The sequence below is a fragment of the Scyliorhinus canicula genome, chromosome 8 (assembly GCF_902713615.1).
Source record: "Scyliorhinus canicula chromosome 8, sScyCan1.1, whole genome shotgun sequence".
Classification (NCBI taxonomy): domain Eukaryota; kingdom Metazoa; phylum Chordata; class Chondrichthyes; order Carcharhiniformes; family Scyliorhinidae; genus Scyliorhinus; species Scyliorhinus canicula.
This window is the reverse complement of record NC_052153.1, coordinates 10,256,966-10,274,633: the sequence shown is the minus strand read 5'-3', so window position 1 is coordinate 10,274,633 and position 17,668 is coordinate 10,256,966. Positions and strand designations below refer to the sequence as shown.

Here is a 17,668-nt window from a genome sequence, read left to right as displayed (position 1 = left end):
AAGCCCATAGTGGCCACATTCCAGCGCCTGCTCGAGGAGGCTGGTAGGGGAATTGAACCCGCGCTACTGGCCTTGTTCTGCATTACCAGCCAACTGTTTAGCCTGTTGTGCTAAACCAGCCCCTGCCAGACCAACAGGCCAAAGATGTGCTGGTTAGGTGGATTGGCTATGCTAAATTGCCCCATTGGATACAAAAGGCTAGGTGGAGTTCAAAGGGTAGGATGGAGGCATCAGCTTAAGTAATGTGTTCTTTCCAAGGGCTGGTGCAGACTTGATGGGCCGAATGGCCTCCCCCGCACTGTCAATTCTATGTTCTTAAAGCAGCACAGATTGACAAGACGCTGGAAACTGTAATGGACATTTTAGCATGTGAATGTGCCTGAATGCCAGTGAAAGCTAGTGAAAAGGAAGTATTTATTGCCTTCTAAAAATGTTTTCGCTCCTTGGGTCCTGCTGCCGTTGGGCAAATTTCCAAATTAATTGTAGACTAAGCAAAATGCTTACATTAGTGGACCTCTAATGCAAATTAAATCATGTTTTTTCACCCACTTATTGAATCTGAAGATTTTTTTTAACAAATAAAAGAAAACTCGGGTGAAGAATTTATTAGAAGAGTAAAACTTTGAGTTTCTGTAATAAATAACGCCCCCTGCCCTGCTAACTATAGATTACCATGAAATTTTCTGGTTTCTCCTGGAATAACTAGTTGTAATTCATCCCTTTCATTGCTCCCTCTTGTCATTATCTTTGTGTATTTTCATTATCCTTGTGTATTTTCATGTTCTGTGATGTATTCTGTCTTTGGCTTTCTGATGTGTGTTGTTACATCATGCTACATTTTTTATTTCCATTCTTGAGTGTGTTGCTATCTATTGCTGTCAGGTCTGATTGTAATGAAGAATTGTTATTAGAAACTTTTTTTCATAGCTATCTCCCTGGTCTTACAAGAACATGCATGTAGTTTAGAACAGAACTGAAACATAAATGAAGGAAGTTCTATGCAACAACAGCAGTCTATTTAGCTGGCCCATATGAGTTTATAAAAGTAAAGATTTGCTATGTTATGGTGTTAATATTTTTTAGCTTTCAACTTCAGTGAAGCCATACTATCAATGAAACAATTGTGTATATGTAACGATAATTATTTGATATAATCCATGCATTAGATTTTTCTACAGAACTCGATTTGTTTTATTCATTCATGGGATGTGGGTGTTGCTGGCTAGGCTAGCATTCATTGCCCATCCCTCCTTGCCTTTGAGAAGGTGGCGGTGAGCTGCCTTCTTGAACCGCTGCAGTCTATGTGGTGTAGGAACACCCACAGTGCTGTTAGGGAGGGAGTTCCAGGGTTTTGACCCAGCAACAGTGAAGGAACAGCGATATGTTTCCAAGTCAGGATGGTGAGTGGCTTGGAAGGGAAGCTGCAGATGGTGGTGTTCCCATGCATCTCCTGCCCTTATCCTTCTAGATGGTAGCAGTCGTGGGTTTGGAAGGAGCCTTGGTGAGTTCCTGCAGTGCATCTTGTAGATGGTACACACTGCTGCCACTGTGCGTCGGCGGTGGAGGATGCGAATGTTTGGGGTGCCAATCAAGAGGGCTGCTTTATCCTGTTCAGAACTCAAATTGAATGCAATTAGCATATATTATGTAACTGAGCAGTCTAAACACAATTGATTTGATGTAATATGTCCATATACACTTTCTGCGCATTAGTTTTAATGTTTCAAACACTACAAATAGTCTAGTCAAGCTATTATTTCAGCAACTATTTTTGCTTAAATGTCTAGTTTTCCATAGAAAGTGTGCAGAAGGAGGCCATTCAGCCCATTGAGCCTGCGCCGACCCCCACCCTATCCAGTTAACCTCACCTAACCACATCTTTTGACTGGGAGGAAACCGGAACATCCAGAGAAAACCCACGCAGGCCCTGGGAGAACATGCAAACTTCACAGACATCTCCCAAGGCCGGAATTGAACCAGAGTCCCTGACCCTGTGAGGTAGCAGTGCTAGCCACTGTGCTTTCATTGCGCTCAAAAGTGAGAATGATTTTTCATACTTTGGGAAGCAACTGCAATTAAAATGTCTTCTCTGTGGGGCAGCACAATGGTGCACTGGTTAGCATTACTGCCTCACAGCGCCGAGGTCCCAGGTTCGATCCCGCTCTGGGTCACTGTCCGTGTGAGTTTGGTAAGAAGTCTTACAACACCAGGTTAAAGTCCAACAGGTTTGTTTCAAACACGAGCTTTCGGAGCACGGCTCCTTCTTCAGGTGAAGGAGCCGTGCTCCGAAAGCTCGTGTTTGAAACAAACCTGTTGGACTTTAACCTGGTGTTGTAAGACTTCTTACTGTGCTCACCCCAGTCCAACGCCGGCATCTCCACATCGTGTGAGTTTGCACATTCTCCCCGTGTCTGCGTGCGTTTCACCTTCACAACCCAAAGATGTGCAAGGTAGGTGGATTGGCCATGCTAAACTGTCCCGTCATTGGACAAAAATGAATTGGGTACTCTTAATTTATTTTTAAAACATGTCTTTTCTACATTGCTAGAATAGCATTATTAGGCTTTTGAGGCATGAAACACTTCTGCCAAATATACTTTGTGGACTTCTCATTTCTATTTTATATAGATTTGTCTCTAAACCCAGGTATAATCCTTTTGCCAAATAACGGCTCACTGCCATTATTCTAGCATTCAGAAATCTGCTACCACCTATTTTTGTCAGACTTTTTTCTGAATTGAGCAAAAATGAAAGCACTAAATTCAAGTGATATAATCTCACCTATGACTGCCCTTAGATTTTTGCTCGGTGGTAAATTTTGTTTATTCAGTGAGTGAAAACAGCTGCACGGGGTTGAGTTACTTTTGCACCTCATCAGTGATTAGACTAAGGAAAATTTTGATTGCACCCATTGAGTTGGCAGTGGGCTGTGAAGGGATACAAATAAGGGATAGGATAAGATACCTTTTTGTTTGCTGCAAAACTCGTTCTGAGCACATATTTTACTGACTTTATAATATTTCTTCTTTTTTCTTCACTGTCTGCTTCACTAATTCCATCATTTTCCAAAATTTGCCATATCAACAAACGTCCCCAAAACGACACATCTGCATTTGAACCTTCTATACTTTTTTTATGTGATCAAATTGAATACTCGATGGATCAAACTGGCCTTCAACTGTAATGCTGAAACACTCTTCGATGCGGGCGATTTGATGATGTTTGTCTCCGGTCCATCTTGTGCTGACTTGTTTTGTTTCCCCCTACTACAGAAGGTTTCACCTCACTGGCTGTTCATCCTCTTTGGTATGTTGTCATTTCCACTGCTACTTTATAATGAACTTTTTTGTTTGCATTTAAGTTTGTGCTTCATTCAACAGGATCTCATCTATGTTATCAAAGAATTTTACGTTAAAGGTTAAAATGCATGAATTTTTAATTTCTGCAGTGTAGCATTTGTTAATGTGTGCACATATCTTTTTTTTTTAAAGTGATTGAAAATTATTTCCTTTCTTCCTGCTCTGATTCTGTCCCGTCTATACTCTGCTTTGTTTTAAATTATCACAATCTCTGTCTCGTACTTCTGGTGAAATTGAAACTTTTTTTTTATTTTTGTTTGACCACCTTGAAGGAGTTTATGGTGATGTACATCGTGTGAAGATCTTGTTCAATAAAAAAGAAAATGCCTTAATACAGATGGCAGATGCGAACCAAGCTCAATTGGGTAAGGTTCATGAACTAATTTATTAACGTCCTTTCCAAGCAGCGCTCAATTTGAGTTGCTCGTCCATTTTCTTTCCCTCCTTCCTAATTGGAGGGGAGTAATTGTAGTATCTTAATTGCTACTCTAGCTCAGAGCAATCAGATCAAATTAGCTCTGTTTTTACTCTTGTCATACACTGTGCAAGTCATTCCTTGCATTTTCAGTCGTTAATGTAGGGGCAAAGGGTTGAACTTGAGGCCGTAGCAACTGACTTTACTAACTGAGGCAAAAGGTACTAAATGATTTTGAGCTCCATTCTTTCCTTCCAAGTTAGGTTGTAACTAGAAAATCAAAATGCAGATTAATAGATCAGTGAGTTCACTTTTATATAGGTTTCTGATAAATGTGTTTCATAATCCATTGCAGTGAAATGGGGAATAAATTTTCAAGTTGATTGAAATATTTTATGCATGCAAACAGACCACTTGCAGACTCGTGGTTTGAGAACTGAAGCAAAGGTCCAGTCTCCAGAATCCTTAAATTTTCTGCAAGCCGACTTACAAGTGCAAATGTTCTTTTATCCTCAGCCATGAGCCATCTTAATGGGCAGAAGGTCTATGGCCGCGTACTGCGTGTGACTTTGTCAAAACATCAAATGGTTCAGCTTCCTCGAGAAGGACAGGAGGACCAGGGTCTAACCAAGGACTACAGCAGCTCACCACTTCATCGTTTCAAGAAACCTGGGTCCAAGAACTTCCAGAATATTTTCCCTCCGTCGTCCACCCTGCATCTCTCCAACATTCCGTGAGTAACTTCAGGAAAATAACCATTTTCATCATGGACTGGAAGGCAGCAAAATCATTTTTTTTTTTTTTAAATTAAAGCACACTGAACATAGGGGCAGGATAAACTGATGAGAAAATTATTCTGTGTATAACAATACATTGTGTGCTTGTCAATTTAAGAAATTTATGCTGCCTTTTGAAAAGTTATTAATATTTACTATTGTTGTCTAGTGATCAGGTTGTGTCTCAACAGCCTGACCGAGGTGCTGTATAACCCACTAGGAATGATGTGCTGAGTTGGTGCCATTGAAAAGTAGACCTGATTGGTTTCATACTTGCGGACAATACCTAATTTTAAACCTACATTGAAGTTGCCTAATTTAACCCTCTGCGCCCCTCTTATGCGATTTATTTGTCATGCCCTACCTTCCGTTCTGATTTATTTTTCATTCATTGGATGTTTTTCATTCATTGGATGTGGGTATGTCTGACGAAGCCAGGATTTGTTCCCCATCCCTATTCACTCTTGACAAAGTGATGTTGAGCGCCACAGTTCATGTGGTCAAGTACTTCCAACAGTGATACTAGTGAGAAATTTCCAGAACTTTGACCTTGATTAATTAAGCAACTTCAATATATTTCCAAGTTAAGATGCTGTGTGACTTGCAGGGTAACTTTGGAGCTGGTTATGTTGCCAAGCACGGACTGCCCTTTGTAGGATGTAGAGAAGAAGGATTTAGAAGGTGTTGTGAAAGGTGGCTTGGCGAGTTGTTCCAATGCATCTTGTAGATAATACGCATTGCAGCCACCGTCTGGCATTGTTGGATAGAGTTAATATTGAAGGTGTTGAATGGGATGCCATCAGAGAGGCTGCTTTGCCCTGGTTAGCATTGAGTTAAATATTGTTGGGGCTCCACTCACTCGGGCAAGTTGGAAATATTCCAACACACCTGACTTGTATCTTTTGGATTGTGGAAAAGCTTTGAGCAATTAGTTGAATTAGTTGCTGCAGAATTTCCAACCTCTGACCTGCTCTTGTAGCCACAGTATTTATGTGACTGGGTCCAGTTAAATTCCTGGTCAAAGATGATCCCCAGGATATGGTGGTGTTCACTGATGAATTCCAGTACAGACTGCTTCATTGACAGGTGATTTGTAAGTGTAACTGAACACTGCGGGCATCCCCACTCTTACCTTATTTTGGAGCAGGTCGCTGATGAGGCAACTGATTGTGTTTGGAGCTAATGCAATGTTCTGAGGAACTCCTGCAGTGATGACCTGTTCAGCATACATGGAATTCTGTATTGTATGGTAACTCTTTTAAATATGTTGCGTGCTACACCTGGCTCTGATGGGCAATGGTCAAGTGAGGGATATGCTGGACCATGAGGTTACAGATGGTCTTGAAATGCAGTTCTGCTATTGTCAGTGGCCCATAGCATTTCATGGATTTAAAAAATAAATAAATTTAGAGTACCCAATTATTTTTTCCAATTAAGGGTTAATTTAGCGTGGCCAGTCCACCTAACCTGCACATCTTTTCGGTTGTGGGGGCGAAACTCACGCAAACACGGGGAGAATGTGCAAACTCCACACGGACAGTGACCCAGAGCCGGGATCGAACCTGGGACCTGCCCTGACTAGGGGCTTTTCACAGTAACTTCATTGCAGTGTTAATGTAAGTCTACTTGTGACACTAATAACTACTATTATTATCACGCTTGAGTGCATTTCACGTAGCCTGCTGTGAAACTAACTGCAATGTTTATGAACATCTAGCTATGATTGACAGCTCTTGGACCATACCAAAAGGCAGTTAAGTGCTTTCTGGAGAGGAAGTGAAAGAGCTTAACTGGCTGTGAGATGATCAGGCTGTTGCTTGATTCTTTTGCGAGACAACTCTCCCAATTTTCACACATGTCCCTTGAAGTGAACAAAGCGAACACGGGCCCCCTCATGTTTGAGTTCAGTGCCTAGATCAATGCTTGGTTGTCCATCTGGTTTTATTCTTACACTTGATCACAGTGGTTTTGTAGAACTAAGAAGCTTGCTAGGCCATTTCAGAGAGCAGTTTTTCCAGAGTCAACCAGGTTGTTGCAGATCAGGAATCACATAGACCAAGTAAGGATGACCGATTTCTTTCGCTAAAGGACATGAATGTACCATGTGGGTTTTCATAGCAACTGGTGGCTTCCTGGTCACCTTTTATTGACTAGCTTTTCATTCTCTATTAACTGAATTAAATTTCCCAGTGGCTGTGCTGACGTTCAAACACTGAATTATTAACCTAGGCATTTAGACCACTAGTCCAATAGCATAGTCATTGCTACGATACTCAATACTTTATTTAATAGTTTGTGTGGGTGGGTGTTGCTCTGCTATATAACTTCCATACCTCTATTAAATACTGTTGTGTGCATTTCTCTTGGTGCAAATTGTAGTATTATGTCTCAAGGTAGTTGAGGTATAAAGCATGATTTTGTTTTATGGTCAGTGTGTAAAATCTGAATAATTTAGGTGGCTAACACCAAAATGCTGTATCCATAAGCTCAGATTGTAATTCCCTTATTGAGTGAAAGACCATGTAAAACAGTTTTATATTCTTCACACTAATAACCGTTTTGCATAATTTCTTAAGAGTCTTGTAGTTGAAGTCTGATCTGCTTATACATTTGTTAAAATTGGCCATGATTGTCTGCTTTGTGCTGTTTATAAAGAGCTGTTCTGGCCTATTTTTAGACCTTCGATCACAGAAGACGATCTGAGGAATCTGTTTGAAAGTACTGGATGCTCTGTGAAAGGCTTCAAGTTTTTCCTGTAAGTCAACTTTTTGGATTATATCTCCAGCTACTGTTTGATGTCTCATAACCATACTGGGTTAACCTAATTAATAATAATGTTTATTGTTACAAGTTGTTATTATAATTGCAGAAAGTCCCATCAAGTCAGATGTAATTGTTATCAGCCTTTTAATACTGAGGAGTGTCATTTGCTGCTCCAAATATCAGTCCCATTTCATTTACTGCACAATACTAACAGTCTGATGCTGTATGGTTTGCTGTTCAACTTCACTGAGCTCTTAAGGACGCTCCTGAATGGACAAAATGATTTGCGTTGTAGCAAACTATAAAGCAATAATGGAAATCTAGGAGCAGTGCATCAGCTTGTAAATGTGAGGCCCTCGAGTGGTTGATTGTCACGTTTTTTTTGGGGTTGCTGATCCAAGGTGATGTCAGGACACTAGATGTAGCACTTGAATTTTCTTTATCTACCTGTGCATCATCTGTGACTTTTATTTCAAATATCCCAAATGTTGAATTGAAAAATGAAAAAACAAAATGGCAAAATCTCCTGACCATATAACACATTAGGATAAAGGAAAAAGACAATTTGACAAGAATGCATGGGGTAATTAGATAAGTCTGTCTCAAATCAGAGGGACAATTAGTCCAAGAATTTTGTTAGGTAAGCTTTTTAAGGATTGTGAAGCAAAGATATGTAAAGAAAGTTGAAATACAAATTGACCTCAATTTAATTGAGCAGCCACAAGGGGTTGAATGGACTTCTGAAGGAAAGACTTTCATAGAACATTGATTTTAAGTTCACAGTTGAATTCCGATCTTATAACTTGCTGAAAATAAGAGCAAGGTGCATAGGTGGCAAACTTTCAAGCACTAACTTGCTGCAGGAACATATTACCTCTTGCAGACTGTTCTTTTTGCCCAACTCTTAAAATGCTCCATTGAATATTCATTTATCTCTCCTTCTGTCAATGTTCTTTGTAAAAATGGTTATAGGGTACTCTTGGATTTCAAACATATGAATTTAATACGATTGTGGCTGATTTGATTGCAGCCTTAACTCCACCCTCCGTGTACCCTCGATAACCGCTGACTGCCTTGTTAGTCAAGAATCTATCTACTTCCGGCTTAAATATATTTGTTGACTCTGTCTCCACCACGTCCTGGGAAAGAGAATGCAAAGATTCACGACCCTCTGACAAAAAAAAAAGCAGTGCTAACCCGCTCCGCCGCCATGCTGCTCTTTGTTAACCCTTTTATGAAATGAAAATCGCTTACTGTCATGAGTAGGCTTCAATGAAGTTACTGTGAAAAGCCCCTAGTCGCCACATTCCGGCACCTGTTCAGGGAGGCTGGCACGGGAATTAGAACATAGAACAGCACAGAACAGGCCCTTCGGCCCTCGATGTTGTGCCGAGCCATGATCACCCTACTCAAACCCACGTATCCACCCTATACCCGTAACCCAACAACCCCCCCTCCCTTAACCTTACTTTTTAGGACACTACGGGCAATTTAGCATGGCCAATCCACCTAACCCGCACATCTTTGGACTGTGGGAGGAAACCGGAGCACCCGGAGGAAACCCACGCACACACGAGGAGGACGTGCAGACTCCGCACAGACAGTGACCCAGCCGGGAATCGAACCTGGGACCCTGGAGCTGTGAAGCATTTATGCTAACCACCATGCTACCGTGCTGCCCCTTTGAACCGTGCTGCTGGCCTGCCTTGGTCTGCTTTAAAAGCCAGCGATTTAGCCCAGTGTGCTAAACCAGCCCCATTAGGGGCGAGATCAGTTATCTAGTATGTGCCATGGATGCTCTCATAAGTAAAGAAAAACGAACAGTTTATTATCCTTTGTTCTCCACAGCCAGTACACGGTTTTTAAAGAAAAGCAATCTAGTTTCCCTATACCATAAGGAACTTGATAACTAAACTGACATTGTTCCTTTCATTTGAAGTGTTTTGATATTTTCAGTTCCACTGTTTAATCTTTCAGAAAATCACGTGTCCCATACCAGAGAAAGTGTGATGCTAATTTTGGCTGAATTCAGTACATATTCCCCACTGTCTCAGGATCATTATCCCTAGATAGACTAGGCCCCTTGAGTAGTGATTGCAACACTGAACTGTGCAGCCAGATCTCCTATTGTAATTCACTTAACAACTTTGATGACCAATGCTTCTCTGACAGAGTGAGGGCCAATTTTGAGGTAGTTCAGTTGGGCATGATTGTGAGATCACTTCCCACTGCCTGTTCAATTCTTAGTATAGTAATGAATTAGCAAGGACAAATCAGAAATGAGCAGTGAGGGTGTGGATTGATGCATATAATTTACATCTGTTGCAACAATGAGCATCTTCGAACTTTGCTGCTCTGCACTTGACTGAAATCATGATGATTTGGCACATCAAGTCTGTGGGACTGTCCGTTCAGTACTTGAGTTTGCACAACAACAAAAGATGTTTTAGTCTCCAGCAGCAGCCTCCATCCAGAGGTAATCCATTTGATATTCAACATTATCTCATGTTGAAAGGATCTAGATGCTACCTTTGCAGAAAGAGAAGCCAAAATGCAGCCACAGCTGGCCCTCTTGTATAGTGGAGAAGGGAATGGGAATGTATTCTTAATGCAGCAATGCCCTGAGCGTTAGGAACATTGTGTGAGCTACAATTAGATGATGATCTTCAGGCAGTCTGTAGAAACTCTATTGCCTTGATGGAAGGGAGAGAACGAGGACCATTTTGTTAAAAATAATTTGCCTTTCCAAAAAATGAACCGTAATACAAAGTGAGTAGGAATTGTGGATTGAAACACACTTTCCATTTGTGTGATACTTTGTACTAAATTGAATTGTCTGTACGGTAATCATGTCCAAAATGAGCCTGGTACTCCCTTTCTAACTGTCTCACTCTCTAACCCACAGTATTTGTGTGGTGCTTGTGGATTTGATTTTTCAGTGCCCGAAAATGATGTGTAGCAAGCCTTTATTAATAAATATTGGCATGTAAAATATCACGTTACTGCACAGCAGTAGCCAGATTGGAGAAGTTGGAGCTGTTCTTCTTGGAGAAGAGACTGTTGAGTGAAGATTTGATAGAGATATTCAAAATCATGTGGGTGTCTGGACAGAGTAGACTGGGAGAAACTGTTTTGATCGGTGGAAGGTTTGTGAACCAGTGGGCACCGATTTAAGGTAATTGACAGAAAGGTGCAATTGTTCACATGAAGGAAAAACTGTTTCATGCAGCAAGTGGGTAGGATCTGGAATACATTGCCTAAGTGTGGTGGAGGCAGGATCATTTGAGGCTTTCAAAAAATAATTGAAACATTATCTGATGAGGAAAAAATTCCAGGACTGGGGAAGAAGGAGGGGTGCCACTGGGTGAATTGCCCCTTGAGAACCAGTACAGACATGATGGGAGGAATAGCCTACAGCGCTGTAACCATTCAATGGTTCTATGATCCATTCTGTCAGTGGACTGACAATTTATAGATTTGTATGCTACATGTTTTGCAACAGTAGTTCCCTGTGAGGATTGTTTGATCTTTTCATGGCTGGAAATTGTTCTGGGCATGGCACCTCTGAGCAATTAGGCCCAAAACAACAGAGTTTGGAACAAGTTATACGTCTGCAAATCCTGACCAGGGACTGGTCAGTAGAATGTGGAGTCCTGTCCATTCTGGCCATTTTTAGTTTTATTCTAGCAAGTAAGTCCTCTCTTAGTTTAAAAAAAAAAAAATTCTGTACAAGTTAAACTGTTTTAAAACATATTTTGTTCTTTGCATTGCAGGAAGGACCGTAAGATGGCCCTTATCCAGTTAGACAGTCTTGAAGAAGCCATCCAGGCTCTCATTGACCTTCACAATCATGACCTTGGAGAAAACCACCATCTCAGAGTTTCCTTTTCTAAATCTACAATTTAATTCCTCTCCTGTTTTCCCTATAGACTGGGACCACACAATGTGGTAAACTAGCATTCAGACAGAGACTGAAATACCAATGACCAACTATGCCTGCAAGAGATGCTTAGAGTAATGATGTTTTAAGTGGAACACAGCAGTGATGATGGGATCCTTCTTTTTTGTTTATCCATCTGTTTAAACTTCAATCGATACCAATTTTCTTTTGTCTAATTTTTGAAAGGTGCGGGTTTGTTGCAAGTAGTCCGCAGCCATAAATTGATGTTCATTCACCTATTAACAACTGGTTCAGTGAAAATTTCTTTTTTAAAGAGAAGTTTACAATCTTGGGGGAGAGGGAAAAAAATCAGGTCTAGATCTAAAAGTTTGACACACTTTAAACAATTATTTTGGTAGTCTTGGGGAGGAAGAATTAAACATCATGGGTTTTCATACCACTAAAATATAATCTGAAATAAATGATCAGTTTCGTATTTACTGTGTACTTGTTAATTATCATGTGCCTTATTATGTGCTTATAATCCGATAGATTAGAGGCTTTTCCTGAGGTTTCATCAGTACATGTATTGTGGGTTCTTTCAAAGGGAGTCTTTCTCCTTTTAGATTTAGGTAAATTTTCTTTTGTGTATTTTGCAGCATTGCAACAGTTGCTAACTGATTTTGATTTATATTACAAATTAGTACACAGATGGGAATGAAAGTGCAAACTTCCTTCCTCTCCTCGGGCAAAGTGCAAATCTGTATGCTCTCTACCATCCAAGAGGTACAGAAATGCCTGTGCTGCAGTTTTTATTGAATATTAAATATGATAAATTCAAAACTGCAAAATGCCCGAGGTTAATTGTTTTCCCTTTGAATATCTGCAAGGTTCTTAAATGATTTAAATAACCAATCTGTGTGCTAAGAGTTTGTTATATGTAATCTTAAATATTTCATTTATTTGGATCTGTAGTGTGAACTTATCTGTTAATTTTACAAATGTTTAATTGTTATTATTGGCTGTTATTTTGGGGGAATTTAGGCTTTTGAATGTTTCGGTGCAGATTCTTTTTTAAGTCCTCCCTGATGGGAATTTTCCTCTTGTTTCGTTAGACTCCCTAGCTAAATATCTAGCATTTTGTGTTTGCTTTTCTTGTTTTATTCAGTGCTCACTGGACTAACTGCCAGTCTAGAAAATATGTCCTTAACTCTTCCATCCATTCTGAAAGATACTTCAGAGCTGCACAGACTTTGCGAAGCTGCAACTAAACCATGGTTAGAACTGTACTGATTTATTAAATACAAGACTCTTTAATACCATTCAGGTGGAATTCCAAGACACTTAACAGAAAAGAAAAAGATTAAATATTAGTGAATGATAAGGTAGAGAAAACATGAGCTTTTATTTCAGGGTTTCAGAGAAAAACCAAAACAGGACCAAAGTTTATGTGCCTTCAATAGTCTTAATCATTTTTTTCTCTTCCCTCCAATTTGATCTTTTCCTTTTACTATATTTAGGCCTAAACTAGAAAACTATTCTGAATGTAGTTTCAAGTATAAAAGGAGGGATATTGTGAGTGATAGAAGAACATTTTTTTGTTTTTGTTACGCGGTGCTTTGTTTGATTGCACCTAGCTTAAGGAGAGAATACCTTACGGTCACTAATTTACATTGAACTGGATCTGTCAACTCCCGCATGCTGAGCATGGAACCAGAGGTTCACTTCATAAAAGAAGCATCTTAAAACGGTTGTTAGGAATCGCACAGTAATTCCTCACCATTTGTGGTGCCCTGAGCCAGAACTCTTCCAAAGTTGCAATTTTGTTTTCATTCACCATTTCACAAGTATAAAGCCTAAACATTAGTGTGTAATACCTCTTGTTTTGTAACACCAAACACTGTGGTGTAGCATTCTCAACAGTGGATCTAGCAAGTTGTTTATACTGTCTGCTGACCAGGTTAAGACAGCAGGCAAATATAGTCAAACCGGTTTCGAACTGCTAACACTTGTGACCGAAGAGGAAAAGTCAGCTGATTTAAATTGATTGACACTGGGATACCTGAATTTATTTGCTTTTTGAATTTAAAAACTGGACTGATGTTGGTACAGCACCAACAATGGAGAAACACCCCAAGTGGTATATAAATGATGTACTTTGAGGTGATGCCAGTTAGGCACTACATTTGCCTTCAGTCAGTGGAGTGCCGGTGATATTGGACATGCAGTATAACTAGGCTTGAGAACATGCATTGCAGCTGGGATGCTCCGACCTGTGTGGTTCAGGCAAGGGTTGCAACATTTACGTGGAATCCCTAAACCTCTCTTTCGAGCTGCTTTTCTTAAATCTTACCCTTCTAGCATTGAGGTGTTAGCAGGTGTGTAGTGCTTTCCTCCCTGTTCATTCATGTACTTGGTCTGTTCTTAAAATTCCTGCTTTTTGAGTTTCTAAGAATGTTCAGCTGAAAATGAAAATGCTGTAAATATTTGTAACAACTTTTTTTTAATCTGAGGTTTTTTGGGAACAAGAAGAAGTACAAACTGGTTTTTATATGAAAACATTGATTGTCTTGTATATTTTGATAAGCAACAGTACCAGGTTTCATTTGTAAAGCAGTTTGTGTCAATGTGGAAGAAACAAAATGGATTCCATTTCTGTTAAGATGATTTGTTTTTAATGCAGAGATGATGAAATATTAAAAAAATATTTTCTAATTGTCTATTGCATGTCTCTGTATACAGTGTTCCATTTCTTTCAATGTGTGTACTTGCTTGTATGGCCTTGATAATCTTTCCTCTAATTGTAGCATGCTTTCAATAAATGCCATGACACCTCTTGATCTTCCTGCCTCTTTGTCTAGCACTTTTAACTTGCTCTTTATTTTTTTCTTAATTCTAGACCAGAGATTTCCAAACTGCCGGTTGGGGTGGGGTAGACACAGATGGGAGATAAATATGCGCTTTGTTTGAATGCCTGTGGCGGCTGTGAGGAATTTGAACGTTATTTATCTGGATAGCCACTAGCTCTGGTCTGTCTTGCTCTCAGATTGCTGGCAGAATTGGATTTGCTGTGCAGCAGACTTATCCCTTTCATGTTCTTCCTGGTTTAGATTGCAACTGGGCCTTTCGCAGCTCCCCAGGAGCGAGAGCAGTCCACAGTTGGAGCAATAGAGGGGCAAGTGTGACCACATTCTGAAAGGTGCAAGTGCCCTTTTGCTCTTACTGGATAATTGTATTATCTGATTTAACAGCAAAACAGAAGTCCACTTGATCCTCCACCTCAGACAGTTCCCCACAGTGAGTAGAATATAAATTTAGTACTTGCCACAAAGCTAGTGCAAGAGAATTTAGAATGAGGAATTAAATGTAACATAGGTGAAAGTCTTTGTGGGAAATCAAAGATTTTATTCATTCTGTGCAATATGGGCACAAGACATATTTTACTATTCATTCCTTTATGAATATTAAAATTGAATGAGTTGCAAGTCCTTTTCCGTACTTTTCATTTTGAGGCCAATGAAATACAAAAGCTTAATTTTATTAAGTATGGAATGGTCAGTATGTCTGACTTTTTTGGAATAAAATAATAAAATCTTTATTGTCACAAGTGGGCTTACATCAACACTGCAATGAAGTTACTGTGAAAACCCCCAGTCGCCACATTCCGCGCCTGTTCGGGCACACGGATAATTCAGAATGTCCCAAATTTAGTTCTAGAAAGACAACCAGAGGGTTTTTAAATGTGACAATATAAAGAGTGGTTTGTTGGAACTGATTCTACAAACCTGACATCTTAATTGCTGAGATGAAAGTGAGTCCAGTTCTCTTTAACTTTGGTTTATTTAGTTGCATAGTAGTGGACATTGTGCGATTATACTTTGCCTCAAGTACTATGCTAGTGGAGAAAACAAAATATGCTAAGTATGGTTTCTTAGAGGGGTCTGCGCTTGCAAGGGCCATAAATCTCTGAAAGGAATGTGCAGCAAAAAGTTTGTGAACCTCTGTTCTAGATCTATTGTTTCTTTTTTTTTGTTAATCTTTAAACCTCATGACTTGCAGTCTTTCTTGCTGAAATAACATTCTTAAAACCATTTTTTAATGTTTTATTAAAAGCACTGGTATGCCATTGTTTTTGCCCTTTACAGTTGTGCTGTGTGTTTGATGCTCCATTCTGTCGAGCACCGTCTTTGAAGAAAGTTAACTTGCCCACCTTCTCAGGACTTTGCAGAGCAGGTTTTCAATCCTTGGGAGGATTGGCCACTTCGTATGTCTGTACATACCAAATGGATGTGCACATGCTAACTGTTAGATGTTTATAAATAGTTTGTTATGTAGGATTTTTGAGACTTTGCTATCATCCTGTTTTAATTTCAGAGTCCTTACTCTGTCATTTAAATAATGTCCCTTGGCTGATGCTCTGAAGAAGGTTAACTTGCAGATTGCCGCAAGTCTGAAGTAGTGAGGATTCTTTATTCTCATCGCAGGGGTTACCTAACCACATCACATGTCAAACTTAAGTAGTTCAGCAAGTCCTTAACTAGAGGCTGTCAATTCTGCTCCAAGCTCCTGATAGATGTGTGCAAAAACTATCTTTCAGATCTCATTTCCCACACATCTGGCTGTCCCACAGGATATGGGTGAGGTTAGGAATTCATTATTGTTGGGGAGAAACAGGGTGCAAATTTGCCATATTGTCGGGCAGTGTACCATGAACTACTAATCCTGAGGGCTGAACAGAATCCAAGAAACAATATGATAGTTTGATCATTTTATTTTATTAAATAAAAAGCTGAACCAGTAAAATAGACCATCAGCTGTTGGGATCCTGGCAATTTAAAAAAATAAATAAAAAAAATCCCAACTGGTTCATCAATGTCCTTTTTCAGCAAGAACATTTTCTCCAGTTTGTTGCTCCAATCTAACAGCAACCTGGTTCACTATGAACTACCCTCCTGTGGCCGAACAAGTCATACAGTTGTATCAGACTGCTATCAGAAGTTGTCAAAAACCACAACCGCCTCGAGGCAACTAGGGTTGGACAATAATACCTGCCCTGCCGATGATCCCCACAGCCTGAGAATGAAATGAGAACTTTCAAGGCACAAATTCAAACTTTCTACGGAAAACGTTACCATATTCTAAAGTTTTTCTGGACTATCCCATAACGGTTAAGCTTGCTCCTAGATATAAGCTCATGTTTATACCTAGTTGCTAGAAAATCACAATGAATAGCCCACTGACTTAATGTTCATCTGCTTGTTTTTGGGGACTCCCGTTGTGCTTGATGTGTCTAAACCAACATGTCATAAAATCAAGAACGCAAGAGTGGGGGAAAGCATGATGTGTAAAAGAAGGCCACTGTGGGCAGCATGGTGGCACAGTGGATAGCACGGCGCTGAGGTCCCAGGTTTGATCGTTGCTCTTGGATCCACTGTCTGTGTAGCGTCTGCATTTTCTCCCTATGTTTGTGTAGGTTTCGTCCCCACAACCCAAAGATGTGAAGGCTAGGTGGATTGGCCATGCTAAATTGCCCCTTAATTGGAAACATTTTATTTTTAAAATATATATTTTTTTGAAAAGGCCATTGAATGATTATAGCAAAGAAGGGGGCTATTCCTGTCGTGTCTGTGCTGCCCCCTGCAGGAGCAATTCACTGTGAGTGCCCTCCCCACAGCCATCCAGCAAGTTTTTCCTCGTGTAATGATCCAGTTCCTTTTTGAAAGCCTCAAATGACGCTACCTCCGTCACACTCTGGCAATGCATTCCAGATCCTACCCATTTCCTGCGTACAATGGTTCTTCCTCTAGGCCATTGCTCCTTTTTACAATTACCTTCAATCGGTGTCCTCTGACGCATGAACCTTCCACCAATGGGATCAGTTTCTCCCTATCCTGTCCAGGTGCCCTCATGATTTTGATTACCTCGAATAGACCGCCACTCTCTAACATTCTCCAAGGAGAACCGCTCCAGTTATTCCAATCATGTTACTGCTTTCCAGTAACAATATTTGACACACCAACATTTATTCATTAAGAATTGCTGCACCATCATTCATTTTTAAAAATAAATTTAGATTGCCAAATTAATTTTTTTCCGATGGGGGCCATTTAGCATAGCCAATTCACCCATCCTGCACATCTTTGGGTTGTGGGGGGAAAACGCAAACACAGGGAGAATGTACAAACTCCACATGGACAGTGACCCAGAGCCATGATCGAACCTGGGACCTCCCATGCCGTGAGGCAGCAGTGCTAACCACCACCACTGTACTGCCCTTGCACATCATTCTGAAGCACTGAAAAATCAATTCAACAAGTACCACACAATCATTGTGGTCCAGACAATGAGACAGTCTGAGTGGCTTCCAGACCAATTTGGACAAGATTTCTCTAGACAATTTAGTACAAAGCATCACTAAATGGAATACACAATTAATACTTGCTTTACATTATTTCTTAAATTATTTTTTTTAATG

At 40.1% G+C, this 17,668-nt stretch overlaps 1 protein-coding gene across 5 annotated transcripts in view; it reads left to right on the top strand.

The window, feature by feature from the left end:
• Positions 1-14,028, top strand: part of ptbp3 (polypyrimidine tract binding protein 3) — a 121,523-nt gene extending 107,495 nt beyond the window's left edge. For all 5 annotated transcript variants that reach the window (XM_038804177.1, XM_038804178.1, XM_038804179.1 and 2 more), the window contains 5 exons: positions 3,273-3,306; positions 3,632-3,724; positions 4,291-4,507; positions 7,228-7,305; positions 11,087-14,028. In XM_038804177.1, coding sequence (XP_038660105.1) covers positions 3,273-3,306; positions 3,632-3,724; positions 4,291-4,507; positions 7,228-7,305; positions 11,087-11,219 — 555 coding nt within the window. In that variant the 3' untranslated portion in view covers positions 11,220-14,028. The remainder of the gene's footprint in view (positions 1-3,272; positions 3,307-3,631; positions 3,725-4,290; positions 4,508-7,227; positions 7,306-11,086) is intronic.
• Positions 14,029-17,668: the final 3,640 nt, after the last annotated feature.